At 46.4% G+C, this 13,685-nt stretch overlaps 1 protein-coding gene across 3 annotated transcripts in view; it reads left to right on the top strand.

Moving 5' to 3' along the window:
- The window catches only part of LZTS2 (leucine zipper tumor suppressor 2), an 821,117-nt gene that overhangs the window by 791,238 nt on the left and 16,194 nt on the right, over window positions 1-13,685 (top strand). For all 3 annotated transcript variants that reach the window (XM_078643642.1, XM_078643643.1, XM_078643644.1), the window contains one exon: window positions 6,656-6,925. In XM_078643642.1, the coding sequence (XP_078499768.1) occupies window positions 6,656-6,925 (270 nt within the window). The remainder of the gene's footprint in view (window positions 1-6,655; window positions 6,926-13,685) is intronic.

Raw genomic sequence — 13,685 nt, 5'->3', positions numbered from 1 at the left:
GGATTCCAACTATTGCAGCAGGATCCTGGTTAGAGGTAAGATGCACATGTGCTACCACATCCTCCCTCAGGAGTAAATACACCCTCCTCTAGAAAGCTTCCCTACGGAACCCTCAAATCCTGACAGCTCGCACAGGCCTTTGTGCATGCAGGAGTCCGGACAGCTAGCACAGGCGTGTGTGGGGGCAGGGGCCCTGACAGCTAGCACGGGCGTGTGTGGGGGCAGGGGCCCTGGCAGCTCGCACAGGCGTTTTTGGGGGCAGGGGCCCCGACAGTTCGCACGGGCATTTGTGGAAGCTGGAGTCCTGACAGCACTGTCCCCGCACCCGTGAGTCAGCATCAGAAGCTGAGGTCTGCAGAGACCTGCAGACTGCCGAAGAGTCAGGCAGCCCTTTCATGACAGACTGTTGGAGATGGAACATGTGGCCTGGCTTGCCTGGGACGCCTGCAGCCTAGTGCAGCCTAGGGGTCCGATCGGGGGGTGGGGGGGGGGAGGGGAGGGGTCCTGGGTGCTGTCTCTCTGCAGGCAGCGGATAAGTGGCTGCATTTCTGTGCCATTTTAGCAGGGCTCAGTAGCCCCACAGCCTCATTCCAGGTCAGAAACCAGCATTTGCAATGCAGTAGGTCTTGCATTTACGCGAGTTTGAGCTATTGGCATTGTAAGTGACAATGCCTTTTATTTATGTTTAGGTTTTTAAAACATAAATAAAAGGCATTGTCATTTACAATGCTAATGCTTAAACTCTCGTAAATGCGAGACCTATTGCATTGCAAATGCTTGTTTTGTATGTATGTATATGGTATTTTTACAGTGCGAACTTCGCCAAAGGTCCTGAGGATGTTGTCCTAGTATTTGTAATTCTTGTTCTGACCTGGATTTGAAAGTTGGGAATCACTGCAGATTCATCCTTCTTGGCGTCAATTGGATGTACCTTGAATCTGCTGTGTGCCTGTCCTCGCAATCTCTCAAAAAGGAACAATAGCTTCAACCTTTCTGAAGTTGAACACGTTTATGGTGTTAATGGCTGAGCTTCCATCAGTTAGAAACCGGAGCGCTCATTCAATGCCATGATGATATTTGGTGTCAACGAGGAGGGTACCGAATTTTCCCCAACCGAGTCGCTGTAAGGTAACAATACATCTATAAAGGTGGGCATTGAGCAGGACTTTAGAATATGCAAGCAGAGACTTAAACAGACTGAACCACACCCCACAGGACTGAGAGACAGACAAGAAGCCCATAGAATTCCCAGGACACCACCTGATAAATATCCTTGTCTTCAAAGAAGTCGCAGAGTTTCATCTCTGCATCTTTCATAGGGAATGATCTTGTCTCACTTGGACATGCTTTCCTTCTCAGTTTTGTCCACGGTCACAGGTTTCTGTAGGTATTCCTATGTCATGCCAGATCTTTCTCCCGTGACTTGTTAAAGTCTCATTTAAAGTTTGTCCACCCTGAGGATAGGCCTTCTTATGCAAGTTGTGTCACACCTTTAGATGCCATTGTGGTGTTTCTAACCGGTTATCCGCCAGTCAGTACGTTTTTCACCAAAACTACTTAATGTATGGCAGATACAGTATTCTTGACTTGTGGTGCTTAGGTTTTATGGGGCATGTATTCTCTCTTGCATTGTTTACAAGTGCAATTCTTGCCTCTGGCTCTGTGCCTTGTTGGTCTCCCATGAAATGGCAGACTGGAGTATCAGTTGGATTTTCTTAGACCACTCAGATGGGATTGTTCCCAAACAGTAGAGGTTGGAGGTAACATGTGTCTTGTCAGCAATTACTAGCACATATGTAAATCCTGGTTCCTGGGGTTGTCTCCCCATGTCGCCTCATGTAAATCTTATACACTGTACCCCTATATCATAGTGTTCATGTGGTGCCACCTCCAGCTGTTCGTGAAACTGGTAGATTTGTCCTGGTTCATGGTGATCTCTCCCTGGGGCACCGTCCAAATCACTGATAGTTATCAAGGCCAATGATCTACCCTCACACTTTAGTGTCTTGCTTGGCTAACTCTCAAAGGTCAAAGGGCCAGGTCCCATCTGTCATTTGCTCCCACGAGTGTCAACTAGGGGCACCATGCTGGGCCCAGTCTCCTCTGGCTATTGCCCCAAGAACTCCAGGAATCTGACCGTGGCCCCCACCCTGCCTCGACTTCGCCAAACACCCTCCTGTTCCAGCCGCCCACCTACAGAGAGCCGGGCACTGCGCCAGCTCTTCAGGCAGCGTTGGCCTTGCTCTGTTTTAGGCACTTCTGCCTCCATGTGAGCCCATCGGTACTGCCAGATATCCCTTGGCACTCCAGCAAGCTTGCTTTCTCGCCGGAACAGAGACCCTGCACCAGAAAAGACGCAGCCTTCCATTGCTTCCTGGAAGCTCTTATTTGGCTGCCATCTTCGCTTTTCCCCACGATCTCTTTTCATTTTATTAGCTGCCTGTACTGTTTGCTCTGCGCTTTGTTTTCCTTTACTCTGCAAGTGACTTTCATTAGTTAATAGCACTTTTTAACTAGTAGGTTTCTCTTCACAAAACGCAGCAATAATGAAACTCTTCCTCCTAGTCTCTGTACGTCTTGCAAACTATCTTTGGATCACCACAAGCGGTGAGGTACCGGGGAATCCCCGTCCAGCCTCTTTCACCAAGGCACCCTTCCTCATGGCGCAGATGACTGGGCCACGCCTATTTTTTTTGTTTTTTTTTAAATTGCCTGTAAGTGCGTATAGCCATGGACTTTCAAGTCCATCCTGCTCTGCCTTAGTCTACTTATCCCTGCCTTCTAAGGCACCCAGCCCCGATGTCCATGTGTAGTAAGAGGTTGGGTGCATCTTTGTGTGGCATCTTCCCAATTTGACCTGCAGGGGCCTGGTGATAGTCAGCATTCCTGCTAATTTCCCTCCCCTTACGGACTCCCAACCAACCTCACCCTCTTGCACAGCGGCCTGGGTGCATTCCGCCAACAAAATCACAGATTACTCCCTCTTTCTTCAGTTTGCACCCAAATTGAACACAGCCTTTCTTAAGTTTCCACCCAAATGGGCCGTGCCGACCGCGCTAGTGATGGCTGAATGTGTACTGCCCGTTCCTATGGGTTGCACTCTGCCACTCCTGAGTTTGCCTGAGTGTCCATCACATAGCATTTTAAATGTGCCTATCTGAACCTTCCAGGATTGTGCTTTTGCTGTTCTTGGATGGACTTTACATAAACTACTTTACAATTATCCTGGGGATGAGGCCACGGTTACCCCTATAGTATATCACTAATTAACCCCATTGATTCCCCTTAGTATTTGCTCCTAAATGATACAACCCGCAGTAAAGGTGGTTAAGTATCCACAGGAATGGATGGCTGTGCCCATTCTCACACTCCACAGCACTTCATGCTTAAGCATCATGGGGCAGATTTACAAGCCCCTTGCGCCTCATTTACGCCGCCGTTGCGTCACTTTTGGGACGCAGCGGCGGCGCAAATCCTGCTCCATGGTGCGGGGGTACTGCCTAAAGCAGGCGTAAGGATTGACGCAGCATTAACTAGATAGGGCCCCCAGAGCATTGCTGGAGCTCCGTCGCGCTTGCGACGCAACTCCAGCAATGCGTCACTTTTATGGCACAGATGCGTCACGCATCTGTGCCGTTTTTGCACCATGGTGCGCCACATTGTAAATGCGGCGCATCCATGATGACGGAGCTGTGGCGCACAATAACTGGCGCATCCCTACTGATTTGCAGGAATGCGCCAGTTATTGTAAATATGCCCCCATGTTTCAAGCATGTCTTGAAACGTCACACACTTCATCCAACACTTCCTGTGCAAGCCAAACCACAACCAGCACCTCTTTCAACCCAAAAGATGCTACTTGGAGCAGAACATCCTCTTTCGGGTTACAGAGTGCTACATACATACTACAGTAGAATACAATACAACACAACACAGCCATGGACGGAGGTCTCGTGGCTACTCTTCTGATGGCCATTGTGAGTTCTTGGGATAATTACTTCCTCTCACTAACACCATCGAAGTCAGCTGTTATGTTGGACTGTTTCAGGTTTGATGTTTTATATGGGTGCATTAAACTGCTTTCGTTGTTTCTTTTATACAAAGGCCTCTGTTAAGGATGCAGCCCCAAAGAGAAATTGACCACCCAGTCATAACCAGTTGGGCTGACAAAACGTGCCACACTAGCTCCACAAACATGGTTGGACTGTTTCCCTTTGCTGTTCTCTTTGCTTTTCAGTGCAACCATTTATTGCCATTTCCCAGTCCACCAGGGGAACATATATGGTTAGTGTTGGATGGTAGCACAGAACTACAATAGGTTCTTTGAAAAAAATGACAATTGTTTACGGTTATTTTGTGCAACAGGTATGTCACTTCACTAAGAAAGGTTGGTCATTAAACTGGCTGAAGCAGAGCACACTCTTGACTAAAGAAATGTATTCACCAGGTCGTTGAAGCTTATATATGTTTGGACTCCTAATTTAAAGATAGCTTGAGAAAGTAAAAAGCAGATGCTTAACGTTGCGGTGGCTGTACTACCTCTGGTCAAAGATAGTCTTAATAACTTCAGCATGTCTAAATGTTTAGACTTCTCTAAAAGCATGTTGTTCTGCACATCAGTCTATTTCTTTCAGATGCAAAAAAGAAATGCAATTGGAAAAGATCAAACCAAAAGCAGACATCAAAAGTGTCCCCTATCATGATGACCAGTAGTGTAGATGTGGAGCTCTGTAGAAGTATGGTCACTTCTACATTCTGCAGATCATTCTACAAGCAAAAACTCTTTGCCAAGTTGCTGCTGAACCGCCTGCTGGAGTGGACAAGGGATCACAATATCCTGAGCCCCTTCCAAGCAGGTTTCAGGGAGAAGGTTTCAACCATAGACCAGGTCTTTCGATTTGTCCTCATTTATTGGAAAACGGTGCAGTTGGAGGGTGGCAGCCTCTGTACTGTATTCGTGGACCTGAGGGCGGCGTTTGACCTGGTCCCCCGGAATAAGTTGTGGGAGGTGTTAGCAGGATTGGGCGTCCCCGGGGGTTTGTTGAAAATGATAGTGCACCTTCATAGCGCAAATTTTGCTCAGGTGAGATGTGGCAGGATGGGGGTACTGTCTGAGAGGTTCCCCGTTGACCGGGGGGTAAGACAGGGTTGTGTGCTTGCACCGACCCTGTTTTGCCTCTATGTCAACGGGGTAATCGCTCGGCTGCATGGGGTCACCAACTCTGACGCTCCCAAATTGGCTGCGGAAAGGGTGCCGGCTATTATGTATGCCGATGACACCCTGCTGCTATCAAAGTCCGCAATGGGAATTCAACGTATCCTTGACGGCTTTGCGGACTTTTGTGAGGGCCATGGGTTAGAAATTAATACACTGAAAACTAAGTTCATGGTCTTCAATCCTCCACCGAAATTAGGGCAAAACATGCTTGAGAGGGTGAAATCTTTTGAATACCTGGGCGTCATGCTGAATGACAAACTATCCTGGAAGACGCATCAGGAAAAAGCTCTCCTTAAATTGACCCAATACTCGGGGGGTATCATGAACCTTCTGGCGAACAACAAATCCTCAGTCAGGCCCATTGGTCCACCGATGCAGATTTACAAAACACAGGCAAGGGGGGCTGCCATGTATGGATCTGAACTTTGGGGTCATGTAGGTACATCAGACCTCCAAGCAGAGGAGAATAAATTCATCCGAAGGCTAGTAGGACTCCCCCCTAGCACACCCTTAGTCCCCCTTAGGTTGGACCTAGGGTTGCGCCCGCTAGATGAAGAATTGGCATTTCGCCCGCTGGCCTTCTGGCGTAGACTGTGGGCAACCCCAGAACTGGCCAGCTACAGACAGGGACTACAGGAGGTGCTTGCCATACCGGGAGCCGGAAAAATCAAATGGCTCAAACACACCAAATTAGAACTGGAGGGTTTGGGACTTTCTAAGATGTGGTCTGATCCTTTGGCTACCTGTCAACTTATCCCCAAAAAGGAATTAGCCAAGGCATACCACGATAGGAAATCACTGGCACTTTTTAACCAATTAAAACCTGGTTCACTGACAGAATCCTTTATTTCTTTCAAAGACATTTATTACTTTGAACCAACTCTTGATAAAGTGCATCCTCCTTTGCTCAGGAAATTATACCTACAGTGGAGACATGGGTCGCTCCCTATTCGTTCACTAACAAGTAAATGGAGCAAAGATGCAACCAGTACGTGTCCAGCATGCAGAACCTCCAACGAATCTGAACTTCACATTTTCTTTTTCTGCCCCACTTACCGAGAGATTCGCAAACAATGGATAGTCCCTCTATGTAAAAATCTGGGATTTGTGAAGTGCCTGATTGCTCTGAGAGTCCTGAAAACCAATGTGACTGATTATATTGTGTTCGCGGTGGCAAAATACCTGGGAGCCATCTGGAGTGTTAGAAGGAAATGTCTTAGGGACGGCAATTGACCCCATTGTATCAAAGACACTGCGGTGTAATACGGGACTATGTTAGCGTCTGATTTTAGATTATACATTTCTTAATATTACAACTGTTTTAAAAATGTATGTTTCAAATGGCTTTTATGGTAAAAATTTTACCGAAATAAAGATTCTTGAATGAGCATGTGTAGTAGAGTATTTCACCTCCTTTTCTTTGCTTCTTCTTGACAGGTATATGAAGAGAAACAGAAACGCTGCGAGCAGGAAATGGAGGAACTACGACAAAGCTATGCCATCAAGATGAAGCAGGCTTCTCAGAAGGCGCAGCGGCTGCAGCAGGTGCTGCAGCTGCAGATCTTCCAGCTGCAGCAGGAGAAGAAGAAGCTGCAGGAGGACTTCTCCCAGCTGCTGCAGGAGCGGGAGCTGCTGGAGAAGAGGTGCGCCTCCTTCGAGAGGGAGCAGACGGAGCTGGGGCCACGGCTCGAGGAGACCAAGTGGGAGGTAGGTAGTAAGCGGTTCTTGACACACTCTCGCATCAACCAATCAATCAGGCGTTTGTTAAGCGCGACTACTCGCCCGTAAGGGTCTCAAGGCGTTGGGAAGGGGAAGGGCCAAACCAGGCAGACATTGATCAGAAGACTAAAAGGGTAGGACAGTCAAGGACAGTGTGCTTGCATGTCTTCCACGAGTTTTAGGACTGGATAATAAGATTCTTCTGGCTGCATCAATTAGTTCTAGAAATACCAAAAGTTATTTCGAATGACCTAAAACCAGTTTACTCCACTATTGCAGTGCAATTTGTAAGATTTAGAGGAGGATTTTTGGTCTGTATTGCTGATGTGCTGCATGTCAGAGTGCTGGAAGGATGTTGGCTACACTGTAATTATTTTTCTCTGAAATGACCTCGTGCATAGCCCTCAACCGTAAGAATCTAGACTTGCAGAGCTGGAGCATTCGGCATCATGAGCACAGTTTCATTTTCTGCAGTAGCGTATCTGGCAATTATCGACAAGACTTGCTTTTTGAAATTCACATAGTAGGTGGTTTGAATTACTGGTACTGAAAGTAAAAAACATTTAATCTAAGTTCGCACCAGTCTCTACCTAGCTCTGCTTAAGGCGCTCAGTGGTTAATTCCAATGGCGAAATCCTGTGTCTAGGAGTGAACTCATACGAATGGTTGGTAGGTTGTCGCGTTCATTGTATCCTTCTTTCTAGCGTAATTTCTCTCCGTATAACTGTCAACTTTGTGAAGCATTTAACAACCTGATTTCATATGTGTTGAAGCTGAAACCAGGTTATCCCGACCGAGAATGTTATGAAAATATTTTGCCATTTTATACGTCTTTGATTACCCTTTATGGTTGCATGTTTCTTCAAAATTGCACTAAATATACGGCTAAATAGAAGGTAAGCCAAACTACATACATCGTCTGACCATTTAGAAAAGCATCCTTCAGGCCTCACACAGCTTTATCATGATGTAGAAGGTCCTCGTGAAGCCACATACCTGCTGCTATAAAATACTCTCCAACATCTTGCAGGCAGTGTCGCTCATATTTACCAAATATAGGTTGTTATGCTAATGCCGGACCTGCAGCTCCCTTTTCAGTGTGGATGATTCCTTGGGTCCCACCAAGGATGTTTCTTCTCTACCTGCAGGGCGGGGATACCTCTGCATTCTCCCACCCCTGTCATTGCATTGCATTGCATAGACTGCATGGGAGATGCCCCATTGCCCCACTTACAGCCTTCTATGTTGAGTATCAGATTCATATGGTCCCCTGCCAATAAAGTATGGCATCCGATGTCTGGCTACTACTACAAGTGGCTCAAACACTCTCTAAAAGATTCACTTGATAGAATGCAAACCAAGATAAAGAAACATGTTCTGGGGAACAGCTCCATATGTCTCTCATACTGAATGCAACCCGATGCGCGCAGCCAGGTTCCCCATCACTTATGAAGGGCTCCTGCCCTTGCCTTCTGCTACAGGGAACTGAGAGCTTTTATTGTGGAACCAGGGCAGCAAGGCTTGTGACTGTCACGACTGGGATGGGAGAGCGAAGGCTTGCTGCCCCGCCCCCTTGCATCTCTCTTGCTCTCCTTTATCTTGCTTTGATGTGACAGGCAAGATGTCAAACTCTTCTATCCAATTGCACCCCCTTGCATTTCTCTTGCTCTCACTTATCCTGCTGTGATGTGACAAGATGTCAAACTGTTCTATCCAATTGGATATTTCGTAAAGCAAAATGTGCACCCAATAATGAAATCTCCTAGCACTATAGATGCTGAACTGGGTAGAAAAAGTTTACTGGGCTAGGTGACACATTGCCATCAAAGAGCCACGCTTTAAGCACGTTTCTTAACCTTCTTGGGGTTTCCATATTGTTGAGAGAACAAGACAGTCTGTTCCACAGCTATGGACCCATTACAAGATTCAACCAGAACAGGCCTGTCTGAATCTAGGAGCACCCATCAGTTTATTTGGAAGGATCCCAACGTGGAAGGAGTTTGGCACTTAAGGTACAATTAGGCAAGACATTTTGTATTCTTAGTAATAGATTCTGTGCATAATGCAAATGATTATAAAATATGTTTTAAATCTACCTCCCTCAGCAGTGCAGTCAAAGGTACTAGTGTGAGAAAACCACAATGTGAGGGGATAAGGATCCTTCAGGCTGGACTGGCAGCAACTGTCCTTGTAATTTCTACCTCCACCTTCTGCCTTTGTCCAAGCAGAAAGAATGGCAACACCGGTGCTAGCTTGGGAGCACTATGCTTTGCTGCAGATCACTCGATGGAAGGGTCAGGTTCCTTGTTATTAGCTTTTTTACCTACTGCTACATCTTGTGATATGATGGTGGGGGGAGTAGGGAGATGGAGTTTCATAATCCTGTTTCCTCTTGCTGTAGGGCTGTTAGTTCATCCTCAGGGGAGCAGACTTGATTCCTTCACAGGTAACCCCACTGCACGGCAGCCTCTCTGTTCAGGATGTGCGCATTTGATGACACCAAGTGAACATTTGTCAGTTGTGAACTTTAGGCCACACACTCTCTGTGCCGGTGCTCAAATTGTTTTGAAAAGGGAGGAAAAAAGGAACCCACTGAAGGGGACCGGTGTGAAATGAACTGTTTAAGTTGACCAGTCTTGGGACTCCGAGTTAAAAGGATTTGCTCCCACCTGCACACTGCTTTTGGGCACAACACAGTCTGCCATCCTGGATGACCTGCTGGGCTGTGGACACACTGGGGTTTCTCCTTAGAACCATGAAGTAGGAGAGAGGGACCAAAGAGAGCATTATAATGCACCTGTACATGCACACACCATATGGGCCAACAGCCTGAGACTAGTGTTTCGTTGATGAATGGAGTGGGTCCCTTTTCAGAGATGTTTGGGGCTCATTACTGCTGATATACTTTGCATAAATCAACAAAAGAAGAGAGGTTATGTGAGCTTCATAAGCCACAGAAAAGGAGCAAAGCCACTCAGGAGTCGCACATCCACTCTGGGTGGTTTAGAAGGCCCTCACACACCGACCTGGTTGGTGTCATGCTTCATCGGGCCCCACCAAAGAGGCCGAGTGCCTCTTCGGTGTGCTACGACGCCAGGAGACTGCGGAGCTGGTTGTGTGTGTAGGGCGTGCGGTGAGGTATATATTAAAAGTGCCAAAAGGGTATCTAAAAAATTATTTTAATATGTGATCCCTAAGACACGAACAAAGGTGAAGAAAAGAACTATGTGTCTGAATGTTATGCCAAGGTAATGGTATGGTTAATTCAGAGTTCTTTAAATTAGTCAGTCAACATGTTTCTGCCTTACAGTGGTTTAGATTTACCTAGGCATTCGTCAGGACTCAATAAACCCGGCGGTATGGACTCTCTAATCGTCCACCCTAACCTGGGGACGTGAAAGTGAAAAATCAAAAAAGGGGGTGAAAAGTGCATAAAAATGTGGAAGAGCGTTTAGCTCATTCCAAAAATTCCCCAAAGTCAGGAGAGTATCTGCACCTGTAAATGAAACGATACAGACAAACACATAGACATACACACATTTAATTAATCAAATGTATTGGTCATAGCATTTATCCAAAGTGCTCCATAATGGTGGCTTAGATAGTGTTGAAAAATTAGACACTAAAATTAACACCGTCCATATAAACCAGCTGGGATATTACTACTAGTTCTGGGTAGGTGAAGTGAAGAATCTCGTGCCTATAGCAATTGGTGAGGCTAGAAGGGGTTAAAAACATATTAAAACACTCCAAATGGAGGGATCAATGGACCAAAGGTCTGTGACCCCACCGTAATCCTTGAGGGTATGTTGAATATCTCACTTTATAGAATGGCGCTATTTGCACCATGGGTCTCGGGAGGGGGGTTGGAGCGTACCTGGCACATCCTAGAAACAAAAGCGAAGGTTGTAACTATTTGCGATCAGGTTTTACTTAGCTCGCTCTTGTAGATGTTGGTACTGCAAGAGAGGTCAGTACTCACGCCCTCAACGCTCTCAGCCCACGTCTGCCACCTAGCATATCCTCAAAACCGGACCCCGACGATAGGGAGCGGGGCCGGTAACTGAGAGATAAATGATTTTGCCGGGCGACGCTCTTCCTAGATGGGCGTGTCCGGTTTCAGATAGAGGCTTGGTGCGCGTCGGTCCATGTAGGTTGGGCGTGTTAAGCCTGAAGACGAGGCTTGGTTGTTGTGATGACGCGCCTCCATTGAAACTGCCTGTAACCAAGGGAGCGCGTCGGTCCTTAGAGACGAGCACAGACGAGCCCCAAGGAGAGGCTTAGTTTAAAAGTTGCTCGCGCTGCCTTCGTTGGTTTATAGTCCACCGCTGAAAAGGGCGTCCCTAATAAACAAAAGCGCGTGGGCATAACCGGAGTGAAACCACCAATGTTAAGGCTCATATGTGATTAGGCACGAATGAAATTAACGATGCGCGCACCAGTCATTAGGGTTATCAGGCAATCCAAGAACCCGTGTGGTTATGATTATGAAGCACTCACCACACGACGAACACTCAGAGGTGAGGCAAAACACTGTGGGTCAATAATATTGTTCACATGTGAGGTCGATTTAGAAGGATAGTACAGCAGGCGCTTACCACGGGAGGAAAACTCAGAGGTGAAGCAAATTACTGTGGGTAAATAATATTATTCACATGTGCTTGCATTATTTAAAAACCCCAATATAGTATAATAATGGGCAGTATCTATGCGTGATGGGCATATTATCCCAGGACAGTATTCCATGGGATGTCATCGTTCAGGCCCGTTACGTTCGTGCCAAGGCGGTACACCCAGCGCTGCTCCTTCTCAAAAAGTCTTCTGGTGATGTTAGTTGTACCTGTGACTGATTCAATGACTGTCCACCTCATGTCATTAGTAGTGTGGTTGCAGTCCAGAAAATGGCGACTCAGTTTCGTTGTCAATTTCTTGCACCTGATGTTGCTTCGGTGCTCACAGATACGTTGTTTCACCTTGCGTGTGGTCATGCCAACATATCGTAAGGTGCAAGGGCATGTGATTAAGTAGACAACGTTCTTTGAATTGCAATTTGTGTGCGTCATCTGGGTCCAGATTTTTCCTTGCTCCAACGTGAGGGATTTTGAAGCCTCCGTCAGGTGACACACACTGCAGTCTGAACATGGGTAATGACCAGTTACCTTAGGTAAGCCCCAGGCAGCCAATACAGTTGGATTTTCTAGTGGTGGCTTTTCTTTGGGCCGGGTATGGACTAGGGCATCCTTCAAACTGCGGCCCTTTTTGAATGAAAAAAGGGGCTTTTCCCAATCTTCCTTGGATGATCTTATTATATTCCAATGTTTGTTTATTGTCTTTTTCATATAGTTTGAAAGGCTATTAAAGGTAGTGACGCAAGTGAGAGGAACAGTTGTCTGGGTCTTGATTTTTTCTTCCAGTAATGCCTCTCTCGGTTGGTTTCTTGCTCTCTTAAAACCTTTGTTAAGGATTGGTGTTGGGTAGCCTCTCTCTTTCAGTTTTTTGGTCAGATCGGAGGATTGTTCTTTGAAATCTGTGATGGTACTACAATTCCTTCTCAATCTGAGATACTGCCCATAAGGCAGATTTTCCTTGAGGGGGCGCGGGTGAAAGCTACTGAACTTCAGAAGATTGTTCTTGGCTGTTGGTTTTTGGTGATTCTTTGTACTCAGACAGGTACCAGAAATCGTGATTACCACGTCTAAAAAGATGATGTCTGATTTACTGGTAGTATGGGTGAACCTGAGGTTATTGTCAAGAGTGTTGATCCATTCAAGGAACAATTCAAGGTCACTATCAGTCCCAGACCACAGGAGTAGGACGTCGTCAATGTAACGCTTCCATAACAAAATTGAACGGGAAAAGGCGGTGGATGATGGCAAAATATATTTGGCTTCAAAATCAGCCACATAGAGCCCAGCCACGCTCGGGGCAAAAACACTGCCCATAGAGGTCCCAGAGCATTGCAGGAACAACTTATTTTTGAAGGAAAAGAAATTTTCTTTTAATGCTATTGTTGCACAGTCGATGATAAATGATTTCGGTGTCTGATATTCCCAGTCAATCGTGTCTAGTGACTCTGCCAGGACCTTGATGGTATCGTCCTGGGGGATGCTCGTGTATAGACTCTCGACATCCAGAGTCACTAAGGTGACTGAGTTTTCAATAAAGGTGATGTCTGCTAAGAGTCGTAGTAGACTCTTGGTATCTTGTAGGTAAGTTGGTGTTGCCTGTACCAATGGTTTCAGAAATTGGTCACAGAATCGTGATAGAGGCTCTAAAAGGGAGCCTATCCCAGATACTATGGGGCGTCCAGGGGGTGGTAACTTGTTCTTATGCATCTTGGGCAATGTGTAGAAGTACGGTATGACGTTACTACTACTATTGAGGAAATCCGCCTCGTTTTTAGACAAATAACCATTGTCTTCCGCTTGTCTCACTAGCGTCGTGATTTTTTTGGTTAGATCAGCAGTTGGGTCTTGATTCAGAGGGGTGTAATTTCTAGAGTCTTGCAGTAGTATCTCACAGGTTTGCTCGTAGTCTGTGGTATTTTGGATAACAATTCCACCACCTTTGTCAGCAGGCTTTATTGTTATTGAGGTGTCGTTCTGTACTTTGCATACCACTATTTTCAATCGATGCTTCCTCTGTTGAATGAAGCCTACTATGAATGTGTCTCATTGGGTTGGCCCAGCTTGAGAAACAGACATCAGACCTGTGCATCTGCATTCAGGCTGAGACCGCGTTTTCCTGC

Source organism: Lissotriton helveticus, chromosome 5_1 (assembly GCF_964261635.1).
Source record: "Lissotriton helveticus chromosome 5_1, aLisHel1.1, whole genome shotgun sequence".
In the NCBI taxonomy this organism is placed as follows: Eukaryota; Metazoa; Chordata; class Amphibia; order Caudata; family Salamandridae; genus Lissotriton; species Lissotriton helveticus.
Note: the sequence above shows the minus strand (reverse complement) of the source record. Positions and strands in the feature narration are given on the sequence as shown.